The sequence below is a fragment of the Melozone crissalis genome, unplaced genomic scaffold, assembly GCF_028551555.1.
Source record: "Melozone crissalis strain CALT ecotype California unplaced genomic scaffold, PUWL_Pcris_2 ptg000016l_1, whole genome shotgun sequence".
Lineage (NCBI taxonomy): Eukaryota > Metazoa > Chordata > Aves > Passeriformes > Passerellidae > Melozone > Melozone crissalis.
Genome location: NW_026535794.1, coordinates 16,492,711 through 16,511,822, shown reverse-complemented (window position 1 = coordinate 16,511,822; position 19,112 = coordinate 16,492,711). Strand labels below are relative to the sequence as shown.

Below are 19,112 nucleotides of genomic sequence, written 5' to 3'. Positions count from 1 at the left end.
TCAATTCTGAAACAGCAATCCAAGCTCCAGGCACCTGGGCTTAGACTACAGCTTGCTTCATTGTCTAAATGTACAATTCTTTGGCTATTTGAAGATGCCTAGTCTTCCTGGTCTGAAGAATTCCAAGTCCAAGGAAACAAATCTCTTGCTTTCACCAAAAGCCAAAAACCTGCCAATCCTCTGCCTAAACCCTCCAAGGTCAATCTGACATACACACTACATCAAGCACACAAAGAACTGGAGGTTCTTTATAAAACCAGAGCAATTCCCTGAGGACTGTTCACAGGAGAGCATCCAGGACAGGAAACAACATCCTGTGTGAGCCTGGCAGCACACTTACCCAGCAAACAGGAGGCTCAGATTGCACAGCCTCCTGCTGGAACAGAAAGAAATAAAAGACAGAAACAGAAAACAAAACACAGATTGCCTCTTTTGCTGACCATCCGTGGGCTTAAAGGAAGGGGGAGAATGTCCAGAGTTCAGATGAAGCTCAGATGATTTCTGGAATTTGATTTACTGGGTAGGAAGAACTGTAGGCAGCAGCTCAGTAAAGTACACTTGGAGCAGGCAGCAATCAGGAGAAACTCCACCTCTCTATCCTATCCCCTCATGCTCCAGTCTTCCCTAACCAGGACTTCACATCCATAAATTGTCTTTATTCCCGACCCTCAAAATCAGGGTGAGCCCCCAGTGCACTCCCCTCCATTTGTGTAACGTGATTAACAGAAACTGCATGTGGGAGGCACCTGAACTGCAGGGTAAGGACCTTTGAAAAGAGACAGTAAAGGGGTGTGAATGGCTGCTGGCATGAGCACTTCACCCAGTGCTTCCTACAATCACTTCCACACAGAAAATAACTTCCACTCCAACACACCACCTACAAGCAGTTTCTTTGGTAACTGCCAAAATCTGCTCAGCTTACTTGCAAGGAGTCAACAGTCAAATGTTTTGAAAAAACTGTTGATCATTAGTGTGTGAAGTGCTGGGCACATTTTCAAGAAGCATTGCTATAAAAGCAGGGAATCATCAGATCTCTTCCAGTTATCTTCTGTTATTTGGAAGCCAGGTAAAGTTGCCTTTACATAAATTCAGGACTTAAGACAACTGATCCAGATGCATTTCACTAAACCTCTGAATCAGGCACAGACAGGAGTTTCAAAAACTGTCTCCTCACATACTCAATAAGATACAGAACACTCAACACAGCAGTTTAGATCAGCAACCCAATTTTTCTCAGTAAGGCTCCTAGACTGTAAGCACTACAGTAAAGCACCAGGTCAAACTCAGAGTGTCATAAAAATTCAATACAAAATTAGGTTAGGAATAAGTATGATACTTTAAACTTAGGACCTGCCTTATTCCAGGAAGAATTTCTGTTTCAGGCCATCCTTGCAGAGCTGCTGCCATCTGCAATTATCACTTCTCTTCCAGCAATACTTTGGACCAACTAAGTCTGCATGTCTTCTGAACAAAGTGAAGTTGTTAAACAAAAGCTATTCATGTCAAGATTTCTAGTGTCTGGAAAAGCAGTGAAAAAGGTTACCATGTCAATAAAAGGGCTCATTTGGGTAAATACAGAATATAATGCAAAACACTATTTCTGAGGAGCAACTTTTCAGGTGCAGGATGACTGCCACACTAGGGAGTTATTCTAAAAATAGCAGGCCCTACAGATCTATTATTTCTCTCCACTTTTAAATGTGAATTTAAATGGAAACTTTAGATTGGGATCACTGAATGGAATTCTAGCACCATTTCAGCTTTTTATTTGAATGTTGGGAGGCCCCTGAATGTGCATAAGTGCTAGTCACCAGTTACATTTTTCCCTTAGTTTTTTTAGTAAAAAAAAAATCCATCATCTCCAGTTATTTAGTTTTGACACCATAATAGCTACAAACTAGACATAATAATGGCTGTGAAGTAGATTTCTTTAAAGTCTTTTAAGGCTTCTCTTAATGCTTCTTCAGTTTTATCAGCTTCACTAGAACAAGAAGCATTATTTATGATTACTCTAAGGCAAACAAACCTGTAATCATTGTGTGAGACCAATACTAGAAATTAACTTTACTGTTCTCTATAAATGAGCCTTCTATGATACAAACTGTTTTTCACAATTTTGAGCTCCAGTGCAGCTAATAAGCAGCAGCTTACATATGCAACTCAAAGTTCTTGCTCTTTAGTTAGTACTTTTCCTGAATCTTCCTATTTCTTATAAATCAGTTACTACTACGAGTCTAGGGGCAGACAGAATGTCATGAAATGTCCAGTCAAATAAATAACTGTTTTGCTACGAAAGAGAGCAAAATTTCCGTGTTTCCCTTCAACATAAACCAGGTGGTCCTGAGTGCTGCAGCACCACAACAGCAAAGCCTCTGAGATGATGTTCTTTTATCACCTCTGCACTGCCCACCGGGAATCCCCCAGAGGGAAGCCCCTGGAAGTGCCAGACAAGTAAACTGTGATTAGCTCAGTCACACTCATCCCTGGTGTATCCTGGCAACCAGAAGAACATAAAATTTACTCTCTATTATTGATGAAGAGCTATTACCAAGATTATCCACATCTCCATTGCCTCTATACGTGCACCTGACAGACACACTACTATCAAGTCAGGAGATTTCAACTGCACTTCTTTCATTTTAATTAATTGGTATTGAATGAAGATTTGACAAGACACAGTTTAAAAAGTTACTGTTGTAACACACAAATAAGTGGGACAAAATGCATGTGTACATGCACACACTGCTGTGATTTCTGCAGAACAGAGAGGTTCAGCAGAAACAAAAAACAGCATTAAATTGAAATTTATGCCATGCTGTTATGTCATCCCTGATCTCTAAGCTAAGTTCTATTTTGATGTCCTCTGTAAGAATGGCTGATAGCTGTAAACCACTTCTCATTTTCTTCTTTCACCTTTCATTTGTATTTCCTTCACATCACTTCAGGGTGTTCATTATACTCCACAACCTTACTACAATTATTTAACAGATCAGTATAGAGCTAAAAGGCACTAAAAAGGCTTTCAGACATTCTATTCTAGCTTTTAGCCAGGATTATCTTCTTTGGTCATATATTTACCTCTGTATTTTTAACTGGACCCCAGTGGTTTTTCAGGGCTTTTAGTTGCTACTGACACATTTTTTTACCCCCAAGTGAGTTACTGCTCCAGCCTTCCCAGTGTAGCTGTCTGCACTTGCACCAAACCTGACTTTCACTGCAGCACACCTCCCTTCTAAACAAGGCTTTGAAGAACAGCCTCAGAAGATGCATGAACCACATACACTGCTAAATTTTAAGCCCCCATGCCCTGCATTACTCCTGATTTCTCACCTTATCCCTCTATTACTGAAGTAAGCAATTACTGTAAACGGGGCTGTCTTTGTGCATGCATCAGACAGAACTCCAAGCTCCTAGAGGAAGCTGAATAGCTCATTTCTACTGGGTGCCAGCAGTAAAGCCTAAGCACTTGTAAAGTGGAAAGAAGTAGCATCTCACTGACTTGCATCCACTAGTTTTCAAAGAATCATTTACTGGGAGCCATCTGAAGTCAACCAATAAAATGCCTTTTTTCTAATCCTTGAAACACAATGATGTCAAAACTGACAGTCTCCCATCTACTTCAACTACCTATCTGCTACTTTTTGTAGTGTTCAATTAATTAGATTTTTTTAAAGCAAAACGGCAACTTTATTTAATCTATTTTCTAGTGCATTTGAAAATAATAAAACATACAGAAAGACTTGAAGAAAATCCCTCTCTGCTTACACTGTGGCTGTAAGGTTCTGTGGCTGACCACACTTCTCACCTAGTGGAATTTTAGCACTGCAGAGTCCAAACATTTGACTGTTTCACGTTACATTACTTTTCAGATCTGGTGAATGCTTTAAGCTTCCCACTTCCTTCTTCAGGACATTAAGTAAAGTTCTAGAACTATCCAAAATCTTCATGTAAGCAGCTTCAGTTTCAGCAAGTATTTTATCAAGCTCATTCCGTGAAGCCACTTTTTGGGCCAGATTTTCACATACACACTCCAGCTGTTCACTGAGGACTTGGATTTCATGCTGGAGTTTATTCTTTTCCTCTTCTGCTTGCTGGATTTGTTTGTTCAGTTCTTCTTTCTGCATACATAAATCTTCAATGCATTTCACTAGTTCATTATTGTAACCCTGAAGAACAGCTCCCTGCTGAGTCATCCTGCACTCACTCCCTCAAGTCCCTTTTCAGCAACGGCCTCCTGCACTCAAATGAAAGGAAAACAAACAAACAAAGAAAGAGAAAAACAATCTGTAAGATGTTGCCGTGAATAATGCTTCATTAGCATATACGGAGCCACAGTACAAGGTTCTCTATTTAAGGTTAACATGCCCATTCCCAGATGTGCCACATCTCTCCCCTTTTCAGGAGGGGAACAGGAGAAAACTCGGCAAATGCTCTTAAACCTTTACTGAAAGCTGCTGGTCCCTATGACACTGTCACGGCAACAGTATCAAAGTGTTTATGATATTTATTAAAAATACCTTTATACAATCCTGAATATAGGATGCTTTGTACCACAAACTTCGAGGGCCTGGTCAGAAATAAGCAAAAATTACAGAATCACAGAATGGTGAGGGTTGGAAGGGCCTTCTGGAGACCATCGAGTCCAACTCCCCGGCAAGACAGGGTCACCTGGAGCATCCAAGTGGGTTTTGAATGTCTCCGCAAAGGGAGACTCCACGCCTTTCCCGGGCAGCCTAATCCAACACCAGAAGTCCTTTCTCACTGTGAGGTGAAACTTCTGGTGTTTTAGTTTATGGCTCTCGCTCCTCGTCCTTTCACCGGGCACCACCCCGAAAGGCTCAGCAGGCACTGACAGCGCCAGGGAATCTCCCCGACACGGCGAGCACCCGGAGCTTCCAAACACTGGGATGACGCGGGTCGCGGTGCCGGGCCCACGGGCGGGTGCCGGGCCCACGGGCGGGTGCCGCCACTCACACCCCCACGGACACGGCGGGGCCGAGGCCCGACCCGCGCGGCCGCCGTCGCAGGGACATTTTAACGCCCTCCTCGCCGCGGAGCGCGGCCCCGCGGAACACGCGCCGCGCACAAAATGGCTCCTGTCTGCACATCGAGAGCCCGGGCGGAAGGGGAGGAGGGGGTAGGTAAGAGGAGACCGTCCCATTCCTAGCTCCCCCCCGCAATTCCCCCTGTTGCCCCCACCTGCCTGGCAGGATCGCGATTCCTCCCCACCGAGGGAGCGGCTCTGCCAGCGAGGCCGCGCTGCCCTCGGCTAATCGGCCCCGTGCGCCCGCCAACGACCGCGCCGGCCCGTGAGGGGTCACGGAAATACCCGAGCGCTTCCGAACGTGGCGCCGCCCTGACGGCCGCGCGGAAACGTCTCTCCGGAAAAACGCGATGTTTTCCGAAGACAGGTAGCGCTCGCAAGAGTGGGCCGAGGCGGGAGGGGCAGGGAGGGCCGAGCGTTACGGAAGGAGCCGATGTTTTCCGAAGGGAGGGACTGAAGGGCGTCGTGCTTGGCGGAGGCAGCCGATGTTTGCCGAAGGGAGGGACTGAGGGGCGTCGGGCTCGGCGGACGCAGCCGATGTTTACCGAAGGCAGAGTCGCCCGAGAGCAAAGGGGACAGAGGGGACGGAGCGCGTCGGAAAGAGCCGGAAAGAGCCGACGTTGACCGAGCGCGGCGTCGCCCGAGTTCCCCGGATGTAGTTGGAGCGGCGGCGGCGGGCGCGGCGGGGGGAGGCGGTGGCCGAGTCGGTGCTCCCGGTGTGTCTCAGCGCGCGCGGGGCCGAGCTGCCAGCGTCTCCCCTCTCGAGGCGATGGGCCCGTGAGCGCCGCTCCAGCCGAGCTGCCCGAGCCGCCCCCTTCCCCCGCCCCTGCCCCCGGAGCGCTGCCGCCCCCGCCTCCCCCCTCGGCGCCTGTGGCCCGGCCGCGGCCGTGCCCTCCTGGTCCCCTCACCCTCACACACACAGGCCGGGCATTGATGGTAATGTATGCGAGGAAACAGCAGAGACTCAGTGATGGGTAAATTCACCCCCCGGCCCCGCGGGGCCGCCCCCCCCACCCCCTCCGCCATGTTCGGCCCGGCCGCGGGGCCGGTAACGGGCGCTCGCTAACGCCTCTCTGTCTTTCTCTCGCTTTCTCCTCAGCTGTCACGACCGCAGGGGGGACTCGCAGCCCTACCAGGTACCGCCGGGCCGGGAGGAGGAGCAGGGGAGGCGGGGGGGTGCTACTTCAGCAGAGGCTCCGGCGGCCGCTGCAGGCCGCGGTGCCGCGGCCGGCCCGGTCCGGCCCCCGGCGGCGCTCTGGGCCCGGGGCCGCGGGGCGGAGAGGCGGCGGCGGCGGCCCTGGCGCGGGGAACGGGGCCCCGGTGCTCGGCCGAGGCCTGCGGAGCCGGGGCGAGCAGGAGCGGCCTAGTGCGACCCGTGCGGGCCTCGGGCCTGGGAGTCGGGGAGGGTGCGAGGGGCGGGAGGGGGAGCCGGGGTCTCCTGCGGCAGAGTGGAGATCTAGGAGAGGTGAATGTTTTTCTTCTAAAAACAAAAGGAGTCTTACTCTTCCACCCCCCTCCCCCCCAGCCCCCTCCCCCAACCCCTCCCCAAAGCCTTTTCTTCTCCCCAAAACTGCTGCTGGGGGCTGTAATCTGAGCAGGGCACGGGTTTAGACCCTGACCAACTTGGGGTTGCAAGTGAGGCTTCATTTCTGCAGTTGCCAGCTGCTGGGCATGTTCAGAAACCATCAAATCCTTGACTTACCGACAATAGCTTCAATTCCTATAAGGTGGACACTGCACTTTGCTGTGTGTAGTGAAGAAACTCAATTGTCGAGGTTTGAGTCTGTGGAAAGCCGTATGTTGTGATATTGATGTCTGTAGGCCCCGAATTGAACTGTTTTAATGCATTTCTGTGTATTTCAATCACTGGAGTGCAGTACGGCAGTCCAAGGCAGCTGTCAGTGACAGTTCACGTAAATGTAAACATTTGCCACTCAGGAGTTCACAGAACCAAGCAGGTTAGAGTGAGGCAGAGCATGTAATTTTTGGTAAAGACTTTAGAATGAGTTATTACATTACATGTTTTGGCCCTCTAGAATTATTTTTTTTTATTACACGTGTTACAGGGGTGTTAGTACTGAAGAAAACATCACAGAAATTCAAGGTAATGGTGAAACTGAGTGGTCTTGACTAGAGTATAGAGGACATATTCAAAGTCTACACTGATTCAGTGTAACTGTAAGTTTGTTTTCCTAATAACAAGTGGAGACTAGTTCTTCTCCCAAAAGTGTGGAAGAACTGGCCCATTTACTGCTGAAAGTGTGTAGTCCATCTGTGAAAAGACAGAGAAACTAGGTTCTTCTTCACAGCAAGTGTTGCATTGGATGTAACAGTGGGAGAAATTGGTTTAAGTTCTAATTACAGAACTTGTTGCTTTAATGTAGGTAATTAAAATTAGGGAGACTAATGCTGATTTTTTTTTTTAATAGGAAATGAAAATTAATTAACTTTTAAAAGTACTTTTGGAAGAGAAGAGAAAATCCCAAAATTCTGTACCTAATGTCAATGCCTGTTTTGTTGTGATGTGTTTCAGGCTCTTAAGTACTCATCCAAGAGTCACCCCAGTGGTGGTGATCACCGTCATGACAAGATGCGAGACACCACAGATCCCTCACCACCAAACAAAATGCTGCGGCGCTCGGACAGCCCTGAGAACAAATACGGTGACAGCACAGGGCACAGTAAAGCAAAAAGTGTGCATACTCACAGAGTTAGAGAGAGGGATGGTGGTAAGTTATCTTAACAAACTTTTACTTTAACAGCCACTAATTTCTCATTAAAATTAGCCAGTATCACTCAGGTGATGTCTGATACTAAATGTGCTTTGTACTCAGCAAGGGTGACTGCAGTGAACCCAAAAAGGGAATTAAATTGGAAGCAATCGTTGAGGCATTGTAACACCTATTAATTTCCTGATTTTACAGATGTGGTAGTTTTCCTTACAGCCCCAAAGATTAAATAAACCTTTTTTTTTTTATTATTTAACTAGTATGTCTCATTTGTTTAGACATACTGCAACATTTGATAACATGAAATAGTTTTCTGAATTTTTCATTAGCAATAAATATTTGCCGTTTTGCATTCTTTTTAATAACTTTGTGTATTATGGTGCTGTACTGTGTAGGTATATGCTCCATAAACTAAACCCCATCAGAAATGAAAAAAGCTTCATTGAATTTAGCTGCTGTGTAGAACTCAATAGATGATCAAGGGTAGCACATACTAGAGCCTTTCTTGACAGGAGCTTGAAGAACTGTGTTCACAGTCAAGTCAGCCTCCTGTGCTTTTGCAGGTTTATAAACAGTAGTAATATCCTCAGTATTTTTAAACTGATCTTATTTGTATCCCTGCTTCCTAGGAAAAGAGTAGGATTTTCCAGGTAATAAACAGTGTTAGGTAACAAACAGCCAGAGTTTAGAAAATTGCAGTTGCTGTCCGAAATTGGAAAAATTCTTTTGTTTTGTTGATTGGTCTTTGTGTCAAGGTACAAGGTGAAGTATTCAAGTAGAGAATTTGGAGCTTTAAATCAGTGCTTCTTTGTTCTGTATAAAGCTAATAAATTCTGATGTACATACACATTTATTGCTGCACTACTTTTACTTGATATAATAGTTATAGTAAAATAAAGGAAGTATCTTTCAAGTACCTTTTTAGGACATAGTAGTTTAACACTACAAATGTGTTCATGGGTACCAAATTATTCTTATAAATCCTATTTGTTTTTCCTTCTTTGACTTAATGCTGAGGCTCTGTAGACCACTGTTAATGTCATAGAAGTGTGTAGATGCATTATAAGAACATCTTTTGTTAATACACTGATTTTCATTGTACCTGATAATAATTGAAAGTGTAGTAATCTCAGAATTAAATGCATGTGCAATGCCCACATGCTGCTGTTCTGTGCTACTTTGCAGGATACAGAGGTGTCCTCTTTTATTTTCTGTTCACCTGTCCGAAAATTAGTCCCACATTCTCTTGCAATTCTACTTAGTTTTGCTACAGTCAGTAATTTTTTCTGCTTGAACAGAGCTGCATTTAGTGGAATCATACATATATGAAAACATCTGGAGGATGAGGCTCCATATGGGGAGTGCTTCTGCTTATTTGTATGTTTGAAGATAGGAGAGATATTCTGAAGTCCTTACAAGGTCCAGATGGATTTAATAGCTGGGGAATGGTCTGAAGCATGTATGCATGCAGTCAGGATGAAGGAAAAATGAATTATTTGTAGTTTTGTGAATGAAAGGAACACCATCCCCCTGTACCTTCTCCTAGTTGTTAAGACAGTGGAAAGTTTCATTTATTCTGATCTGAAAGCAGGTGTTTTCACATCATGTGTTAACAGACTGCAAGAAGGAAGTAGTCTTCAACAGTCTAAGGGAAATTACTAATTTTAAAAGTTTAACATTTGTACTGTTTAATGTAAATAAGTGATTTTTTTTGTGTGTGTCATTAGTAAGGTTAGTTTGGCCACAGTTTCACCTCTGTAAAATGTAGTCAAAACAACCAAAATTATGTTAAATCCTGTGTACTGTATGTAGTAAACCAAAGCTGAGAAGATGTGGGCAGAAGGGTATTAATTTTTCTTTGATATACTGAATATTTCTGTCAGTATGAATTGAAGGTAGGTGGTAAAATATAGGTGAAATGCTGTAGTGTAATGAGCATTTGCATATTACTAATAGGCAAAAGACATAATAAAATATTTTACCATTTTCTGTATTGAATTACTCTGAAGGGTTGCTATTGCTGTAGTATTCCCTTAGTTTTGCAATTAGAGACATACAGTGGAAAAAAGAAAAACATTACAAAAGTGCTAACATTTTTCATCTAAGCCTTTATAGGACTGAGAACTACTAATTTGCTATACTACTATAAATGCCTGTCTTGCTTTCTTTTTGTATTCTTCATGGAGGAAGGAAGAAGCTGAGGGGTTTTTATTTTTTGTAATTGCTGTGCATTATTTTAAAATTGGTGCTGCTCAGTGTGAAACTAATACAGGTGTTACTGCCTTCCTGTGATCCAGCTGAACTTAGCAAATCTCATTGAAACATCTCAAGTATTTATTTTCCTAAACTGAATTAAAGTCCCAAACAAACAATATCTTCTTCTCTCATACCTTAGAAAACAAAATAGGACATAAATTTAGAGTATTACTACTGAACATAAAGCCAATTTAATTTGATCTCTCCCTCTCAACTCAATGTTTGGAAAAAACTCCTATACATCTCTTAGTAATTTTAACTCTGAAGAGAAACAGGAAGATTCAGTGGTGTAGCACACTGATTCAGTCATGACTGGTTCATGTTTTTGTGGTAAATGCAGAATGTCATTTAAATGTCATTTCAAGATTTAAGTGTATGCATTGAAAATATAAGCAGGAATTGACTGAAAATTAATGACTGAAGGTGCAGAACCACCTTCTATTAATATCCTTAGTATGTGTATGAAGGTATTTTTTGTAACAGCTTATTTTTGTAATATTCATGGCAGAATCTTCTGTAGAATTGTAATCCATGGGGAGAAATTCAATTAAGGTTTTACAACGTGTTCCGGGTGAGCCCTCCATACTGATACAGTGCAAACAAAGCATTTTCAGAATTGCTTACTGCATGGTTTCTGTGCAAAGGGACTGTGTACAGAGACACTCGTTCTCTGCAGAGAGACCTCCAAGTTTACCTTGGACTAAACACCGTGGAGTAATTGCAAGTTTTTGTCACATTCCTGGTTTCCTAAGAGCACTTGTACATGCAGCATATCAAAAAAGTGCCTTAACTTTGGTCTTGCTTTCAGGTCCCTGTGCATGGGGGCATTGTCTCTGTATGCAAGTGTTCAAAACATAATGAACAGCTTCCCCCCCTCAGTGCATCTCTTATTTATAGGTCAGCTGCTACAGGCAAGTGTAGGGTTTGAAGAGATTAGGGGGTCTTATGAGACCAGCTCAAGTGTGAAGTTTCTTAACAGTAACAAATAGGGACTTAAAGCCAGCATTGTTTATGGGGAATAGAACTATGAAGGGCCTTGCAGATGTGGAAAAATGTTTCCATTAAAGAAAAAGAGAAATACAAAGATTTGAGGACTCTCATGCTTGAGGATGGAAGGCTGTTGTAGGTCTTTTAAAATGCATGAATGATGAGATACTGGTGTCCAGGAAAGAATATAAAGAGGCCAGATAAGTAGGGTAACTTTGGGAATAATGAGAGGGAGATACATAGCTATAAATAGATACCATTTAAAAGTAAAAATGCTAGATGCAACCCTTGTTATGAAAAGGGCAGAGAGTGTTTCTGCTTAACTGTATGGAGCAGAATGACCCACAGTAAGATACACAGTGGAACTTTATACAAACCAGGTTTGTTCACTTGAGCCACCTGTACTCAATTGTTTGTTACTGTGAAGAAAATACTGTGTATTTCACTACATTTATGTTTAAGAGACTTTGAAACTTTGCTTCATACCATGGTCTTACTGAATTGCTTAAAATAACAACTGAAGAGTGTAAATGTACATGGCATAAAATCTGCTGAATTGTGTGCTGTTGTGCAGTGCAGGCTCTTTTAATGAAATTTGACTGTAGCTTGTGGAATTTGAATTCCAAAGTATAATTGAAGCATTGTGACTGTTTCTTTTGCACGTGAGTTGTTTTTTTTTTTTTAATTGGCAATTAAGATCATTTGTCAGTGAGTACTGTTACTGACTAATACAGTTCTAAGATTAAAAATCTTACTGCTATTAGAGGCTGAATGAAATATTTTAAACAATGAGTTCCTATTTTTATCAAAGTGATGGTGGGAACTTCTGTCATTCTTTGTTGACTTGCTTTGTTTCCTCTGGTTGCTGAAGGAGTTCAGAGTCCTCATAGCAAGGGGATAGCAAACAGCCCTGAACTGAGAACTGTGTTAGGTTCCTGTGTTGGCAGCCCTGGCAGCAAATGGGAACTGCTGATTAAATTAGTGTGAGCGTTGGCCAGAGAAACAAACAATGAATGGGGTGTTAGGGCAGCCACAAGAGAATGGAAGATGCTCGGGCCATGGGCTTTGTAGAGAGGAAATTGCAGGGTAGGTGGAAAGAGGCAAGTCTGAGAGTGATGGAACACAGTGAAGGGTTCAGGGGGGAGCTGGAGTGGATTCCATCTGTGTAGTTACTATTAACTGAATGAAAACCATTTTTTCACGGTAACTGTATGGTCAAAGCTGGGATGAGAAAAGTCTGATCACAAAGGAGAGAGTTCTCCATGAAACTGCTTTGAATGTCTCCTAATGTCTCCAAGTGTAGATTTAGTGATTCACTTCACTGTTCCTTGAATGTTGGCTTTAAAGGAGGAATGGGTTGGCTGGTTTGTTTTTTAAGAAAAATAGAATTGCTTCAAGGATCATTCACCTTTTAGAAGTTTTTCTTTGGATTAAAAAAAAATAAATTGGAAGAGTAAGTTTCTCTTTTCTGATATTTATAAAAGCTTTCTTTTATTTTTATTAGTTCTACAGCCTTCAGAATGGGTTTTAATTTTAAGTTTGCTTTCAAATTTAGAACATTTAGATAGAAAGTAGCTTTCCATTTACTCAGTGCATTTGACAATATTTCTGAGGTGAGCTTTTGTGGGATCAGATGTATAAACAACAGATGTGTTACTCTGTTGTGAGGATCTCTAGTAGAAAAGAAATTGAAAAATATGTGCTCATAGAAACACAGTCAAAGATCTGACTTGTGTTTATACTTTTTAAATCTAGAGGTTTAGAATGTTAATATTGAAAATTGCTTTTGAAAAGTACCTGCAAAGCTTGCTTTTAACTAGCATAGAATGGAAGATAAACCCCCCTAATTTTATATTATTGATGTTAGGTAAGAATTGTGATATTAATATGCTGGTATTAAATGCTAAGTCTTTATTCATGTGGGTGGATGGAATCCTCTGTTTCTCTTAATGAAGTTCAAGTATCTGGTGTAGGTTGCTGGAGTAAAGATGTATTAGTGTGAGACTTGATCTGAAATGGAGACTACATCAAATGTTAATAAGCAGAGCTATTTGTTTGTTGCCTGTTGATGCAGCTGCTTCCCAACCTCTTGCTATTAGGACTTTAAGAATTTTCACTTACTGTTTTTACATTCTTTTATATGTGAGAGTGTAGAATTCAGATGTGTAAATAGCGCCTCTGAAGGTTTCCATTTATCATTGTTCTGTTTAAGCAAATATATCTCTTAGTTTTTAGAATTCATTGGATTGTAAATGTATTATGTTCAAGTCAGTCTGCCTGCTAGACCTGGCAAGCTTTTGTACATAAGCAGATTTTGTGTTTTGGAAAAGAGAAGATAACTGACAGTATACAGGATTTGGTGAATTTGGGTGGTTTTGGTGTGTGAGCTAATCAGAATTTGGGTGGTTTTGGTGTGTGAGCTAATCAGAAGGGAATGATTTTTACTTAGCATCATGCTTTAATACATGCTTCTTCCCTCTGACCTTACAGAAATGGAATATACAGTTTACTAAACTTCTACTTTTGGGTTGCTTTTCTGAAGATGAAAAGAAGTCATGAAAACTTTTCATTTCTGATGAGCTGCCTGCTACTTACTAGGCCATAGTCAAGATACCAGTCTGTAAATTATGTAGCATTTTGCTCTGCATTCCCCAATGGCCCCTGATGAGAATTGTTCCTTAACCATGTTTTGGGACATGGCTGCTTTCTAAGAGAAACACTGTTTGTTGACAGCTTAAATTTGTTTTCCTGGCCATTTCTACCTATTCAGTGTAAAGTGTCCAGTAAGGCAAGTATCACTGAAGCTGTGCAGAACTTGGAAGAGAGTGCTCTGCCTCTGCTTTGGCTGAGAGAGGAGGTGATGCTGTAATAACTTCTCTGTGAATAATAGTGATTTAATGGCACCCAACTTGCAGTGGTAACTGCATTTGTTTACAAAGTCAGGCTTTTATGCAATTTCATGGGCATTTTCAGGGAAAAGCCTCTTGCTATGCAGAGAGATCATTCCCTGTGTAGCTCTTCAGTAAGGATTCTTTCCCTTTTTCTCCCTACTTTCAAGCTTGTGAAGCGAGGTGCGTGTTCTAAGGCACAAATTGTACTGCCTGCTACCTGGAAGTGACTGATGGAATACTGTTCAGGGATAATGACAGAGTGGGTCAGATTGGAAGGGGCCACAGGGGTCCAAACTACCTGCTCAAGCAGGGTCATCCTAGAACACATGGCACAGGATTGTGTCCAGGTGGTTCTTGAATCTCTCCAGTGAGGGAGACTCCACAGCCACCCTGGGCAACCGTCTCCAGTGCTTGGTCACTCAGGCAGTAAAGAAGTTCTTCCTCATATTCAGGTGGAACTTCCTTCACCACAGTTTGTGCCCATTGCTTTTTGACCTGTTGTTTGACACTGCTGAGAAGAGCTGGGATCCATCCTCTGACACCCTCTATTCAGATACTTGGAGGCAGTGATGAGGGTTCCCCTTGGTATGTCCAGTTGGAAAGTCTGTTCTTCAGGTCACTGGAAAGGGAGATAAATTTTGAGCAGATGACTGACTCTTTTTACCAGTTTGAAATTAATGAAAAATAAGGCCTAGAGACCTGTGATTAGTCCCTGTAGTACTTTGGAATAATCACCTGTTCCTTAATGTGGCTGTTGTTGCAAAGGAGAGATGCAAAGGAACAGTCTGTCAGAGTTTCTGTTGCCATGTTAAAACATAACTTGTTTTGTTTCTACAGCCGAGGTATGATAAAAAAATTATAATACCCTCCTTTTGTCATCACTCAAAAAAAAAAAAATGTAAAACAGCTTTGAAGTGCTTCATGGCAAGGAAAAGGCAGCCGGAAATATGAACAGTGTGCTAAATGAGCTAAATTCCTTGTCTTTGAGGGGCAGCAGGAATCTTGAAAACTTCTTTTTTTGGTCTAAACTTTTATCATTACTTTTCTGATACCTGTCAATATAATTTCTGTGACCTGCTATGTGTATTTACTAATGTCAGGCTTTCTGAAAATACTTTTACGAAGCAGATTTATATTTCACAGAGTAGTTCCTCTGCAGTGGTTTCCCAGATTTCTTAAATATTGTGCTTTTTTATGTTTTCCAAAGCAACAGTCTTCCTCAGTGTTTTTCTAGGCTTGTTCTGAGTTTGCTGGAGCAGCAGAGTTAGCAATTATCAATGTCTATCAGTAGCAAAAACAGAGAAAGGAAATTATGTTCTGTCCTGCTCATCTCATTTTTATGTTTCAAACATACCTATTTACTCCCAAATGTGGAAAAACCCACAAAGAATGGTTTTTTTATTAAGGTATATAATAAGTAATTCACATTTGTACATAAATGCCACAATACAAGTTAGGTAATGTGCTCTACCTATTTTTTTTCTGCTGTGTTTATTTCACATAATTATGTTCTTCTGGATGGTGGTATGTTCGTGCCAGCTGTGCCCCTTGAATAACATAGGGAGGAGTTTAGAGCTCATCTAGTTAAGTTGTTTGAGTAGATTCCTCATTCAGACACCTGCTGCTGACAGATTAACACAGACTTCATTTTAAAAACTGCTCATTTGAAAGAATGCTGTTTCTGCTTACTTTAATACAAGAAATAATATGATCCCTTTTCAAATTTAAGTAGTATAAAGTTCACCTCATACTGCCTAGACATTGTCAATAATAATGATTGCAGTTTTTGTCTAGTCCTTTTGAGACTGTTTTCTTAACTAGAGAAATAAAATTAGACACTTAGGCAATCAAATAATTGTAAAATAGATTTTGAGTTTGTAAACATAACTACAGCTTTTGTGAAGAGGATTTTTTATAGTAAGGTAGTCCCAGGAAAGACCAGTTGAATTTGATGTATTTAAGAATTACTTAATGGGAAGAGGGATGAATTGTCTTGTCACCTATTGTGCTGTAGATGCTTGAAAACCCTGTTGCATGATACCTTTGTTAAGCTGAGCTAAGCTTTGTTAAGCTGAGCTGGGCCAGCCTAAAATAAAGCTGTGAATCTGTTTTTTTTAAAACCACACCACTATATATATTAATTCTTAGGTCATTCTTTGTTGCCATCTTTGCTTCCTCCCAGAGCTGTGGGCCAGCATTCCTTTATTAGTGAAGAATTTCTGTGTGACAGAAAGTAATAAAGTAACTTGCTTTGCCTTTTTTTTTATTTTAGTATTACTAGCATCTCTCAAAAACAATTCCCAGCTGAAAATTAAATAGGCATGAAATTAAAATTATGCTTATTGCATATCTGTACTCTAATAAATACACATGGCATGTGTATTATGTCCAGAACAGCAAATGTATTTTTTCTAAACCTAATAATGTCTCAAGTTATATAAAAGTGTAGTGACCAATTGCTGCTTTTAATTCTAAATATTTTCAAGTTAGGTTTCTCATTTGTGGTGAGGAAATAACATGACCAGGAAAAAAAAAATAATCTTTCTGAAAACAGAAGTATTCCACAATTCTTTATAGTCAGATCAGTCAATATCTAAATTTTAGCTGAAATAAGGCTTTGTCTGTTCTATTGACACATGGACATAGCTATAGTCTTAGAAGAAAAGAAAGTTCTCTTCAAACAGCAAATATTAGTAGCACTCAAGGAATTGAAGTATTGAAGGGGACGTTGGTTCTTCTGTTGTGTTTGATGTATCTTAAGAATTTGAGATAATCTGACCTACTGTTACTATTTTTAAGACCCATCTTAGAAGGTCAATATATGGTGCCTTTTTTTCCTTGCCTTATTTTAATGTGGTTAGACATTGTTTCTGCCACAGCTTTCTGATAAAGGATATATAAGTGTGCTGTGTTGTGTGTGACAATCCTTTTTGCAGGATTGCAGTAATGTTTTGTAACAGAGACTCTCTGTTTTTAGTACTTCTACAACACCATGTACTCATTGAATTGCTGTCAATAGTGTATGCTCAGTTGAGATGGAGGGAAGTTGAGATGGGGTGAAGTTCACAAGTATTTGTCATTGTGTGGCACTGCCTATGTGTATAAAAACTTCTGGCTTCACCTTCCTTATTCTAAGCCTAGTAATGGAAACATTCAGTGCAGGTTCATTTGTAAGTAATATTGCATTCACAGGGTCTTCTGTTTAAACTTTCTTGTCCTCAAGATGCTATCCTCAAAACATCAAAAGAAATTTGACAGTTGCTAAACAACCTGGCCTTGTTTTTAGTTAACCTTATTTTTGGTCAGGGGATTTTGTTAGGGAGATTAAGTTGTCATATCTTAGTTAATTGTTTGGAGCTTCTGAGTGGGTGTGTTAATTTGGTGCTGGAGACACAGAGAAAAAGGGGAAATAGACTCAGAGCTGTGTTTGGGCAACTGCTTTTTTTTTCCTTTATAAGCAGAAATTGTATTGCATGACCCCTGATTTTAATCAAACTACAGTTCATGATGACTGGCTTATGGTGTGTCAGTCTTTCACAGTCCTACTCTGCTGTTTGTAGTCTAAAAATACTGAAATATACAGTTTTTATGAAGTGTCTGCATTTGAGTAACTCCCATCTGAGGTGTGTGTTGATAAATATCAGCGGTTCTTCCAATGTTTTGTGTTCTTTAGGAAGCTCCTTGAATGAAAAGTAAAATTTATGATGCTTGCCCCCCTCCCCCTCCTGCAGTGTTAAAGGAATTGTTATTCACTTCAGTATCCCTTGAGCCTAATTTTCATGAAGCATTTGAGTATGTGCCTGTTGCCCCAGATGACTAATGTATTTTTTTTTAAATGTCTTGTCTAGTTTTTCTTGGCTTTTGTGGGGAAAAAACTTCTAATTTTGGAACTATCTACTGACAATTAATGTGAATCAGAAATAGAGTCTCAGTCTTCTGCTTAATTTTAGTTGATGAGTTCTGTGGAAATGTTGCTGGAGGTCGGAGAGTGTGTTGTGGTGCTGTTAGACTTCCATCACTGAGCTTGACTCTCAGTGCTGTGTTACAGTGTGCTCATGGCAGGCTCATTTGGGTTTTGTGGTGTTGCTGAGGAGCTCTTTGAAGGGGGAAGTTCAGTCTGTTGTCCATTTACTGAGCTGATCCATATGGAGTTCAGATAACATGGTTATTAGTTTGTGGTAAGGATCCTAGCTGTCAGTTTAACACATCTGGTTTTGCATATAATAATTAAAAAGTCTCTGTATGAACTGTTAGTTGAGGTTGGAAGAACCTCTCTTGGGCAGTCTCTGATGCTGTATTAGAGATGGAAATGTTTTGGGAGCCACAGTCCAGAGCAAAGGCAGAGTTTGGCTTTATTCTCAACCTGCCTCCTTTCTTTTTAGAGCAATGTCCCACTCCTTGTACAAATACAGTCATGTTAATTAGTATTGCAATTCAAACTTCAAACTGGCATTTGTGATATTGAACAAGGATTTTGGTTTTTTATTAAACATACTGAAATCTTCTGGTGTCATGAGCCAGAGAGTTAGGAATATGACTGTTGCTGAAATTCATGGTACTCACATTTTCCATGGGTGAAGTTGCTTAAGCTGCTTTTTTCAAGTCGATTCATCTCAAATGAAGTGTCTTAGTAGATCTTCAGCAGTGTTGAGGATGCTGCTAGCACTTTTTATTTTATTAGGTGACCTGAACCTAAAGTTCCCTATAGGGAGGAAATCAGAAATGTTAATCTGAAGAACTTGCCTACCCATAGTTTTTAATTCCATATAAATCCACTCTGTACATTATAATTTTAGTAACATTTGAGTCTTACCAGAAATGTTTAGAAGCTGGTTGGAATTTGCCTTAATTATTGAGAAACAGGCAAATGCTTTCAAATGGTACTGTTTACCCCACTTCAAAGAAAGAATAAACATCTTTATGGGTGATGGTAAAATTATTTATCCAGTCTTTGTTTATTGTTATTTCAGTAGTTGAGATATGAAGGAAACTGACATATACTGATTTTCTTTGAAGAAGAAAATCAGTAGGAATTATGTCTGGAGTGTGCTGAAAATCCATTTTTCATCCCTTAGGCTTTTTTCAGCTCTATAATTTGTGACGTTTGAGTATTGGATCATACAGAAACTCACTGCATTCAGTGGACCTTGTTAATGACCCTGATAATTTTCAAAGTTGCATCTTAAGCTGAAAAGTGATTTCTCA

General features: G+C 41.1%; 2 protein-coding genes across 3 annotated transcripts in view; one reads left to right on the top strand and one right to left on the bottom strand.

The window, feature by feature from the left end:
- Window positions 1–2,482: 2,482 nt before the first annotated feature.
- On the bottom strand, window positions 2,483–5,353 carry LOC128935411 (microtubule nucleation factor SSNA1-like). 2 transcript variants are annotated; one of them, XM_054273775.1, is made up of 2 exons: window positions 5,204–5,353; window positions 2,483–4,234 (listed from the first exon to the last, which is right to left on the bottom strand). In XM_054273775.1, the coding sequence occupies exon 2, from the start codon at window positions 4,191–4,193 to the stop codon at window positions 3,849–3,851; it is 345 nt and encodes a 114-aa protein (XP_054129750.1). In that variant the 5' UTR covers window positions 4,194–4,234; window positions 5,204–5,353; the 3' UTR covers window positions 2,483–3,848. The 2 variants fall into 2 exon arrangements, with proteins under 2 accessions (XP_054129750.1, XP_054129749.1); XM_054273774.1 differs by having other exon boundaries at window positions 5,200–5,349.
- Window positions 5,354–5,883: 530 nt separating this feature from the next.
- WAC (WW domain containing adaptor with coiled-coil) overlaps window positions 5,884–19,112 on the top strand; it is a 53,370-nt gene continuing 40,141 nt past the window's right edge. The window contains exons 1-3 of the mRNA XM_054273773.1: window positions 5,884–6,018; window positions 6,144–6,180; window positions 7,578–7,773. Of these exons, the coding sequence (XP_054129748.1) occupies window positions 5,978–6,018; window positions 6,144–6,180; window positions 7,578–7,773 (274 nt within the window). The 5' untranslated portion in view covers window positions 5,884–5,977. The remainder of the gene's footprint in view (window positions 6,019–6,143; window positions 6,181–7,577; window positions 7,774–19,112) is intronic.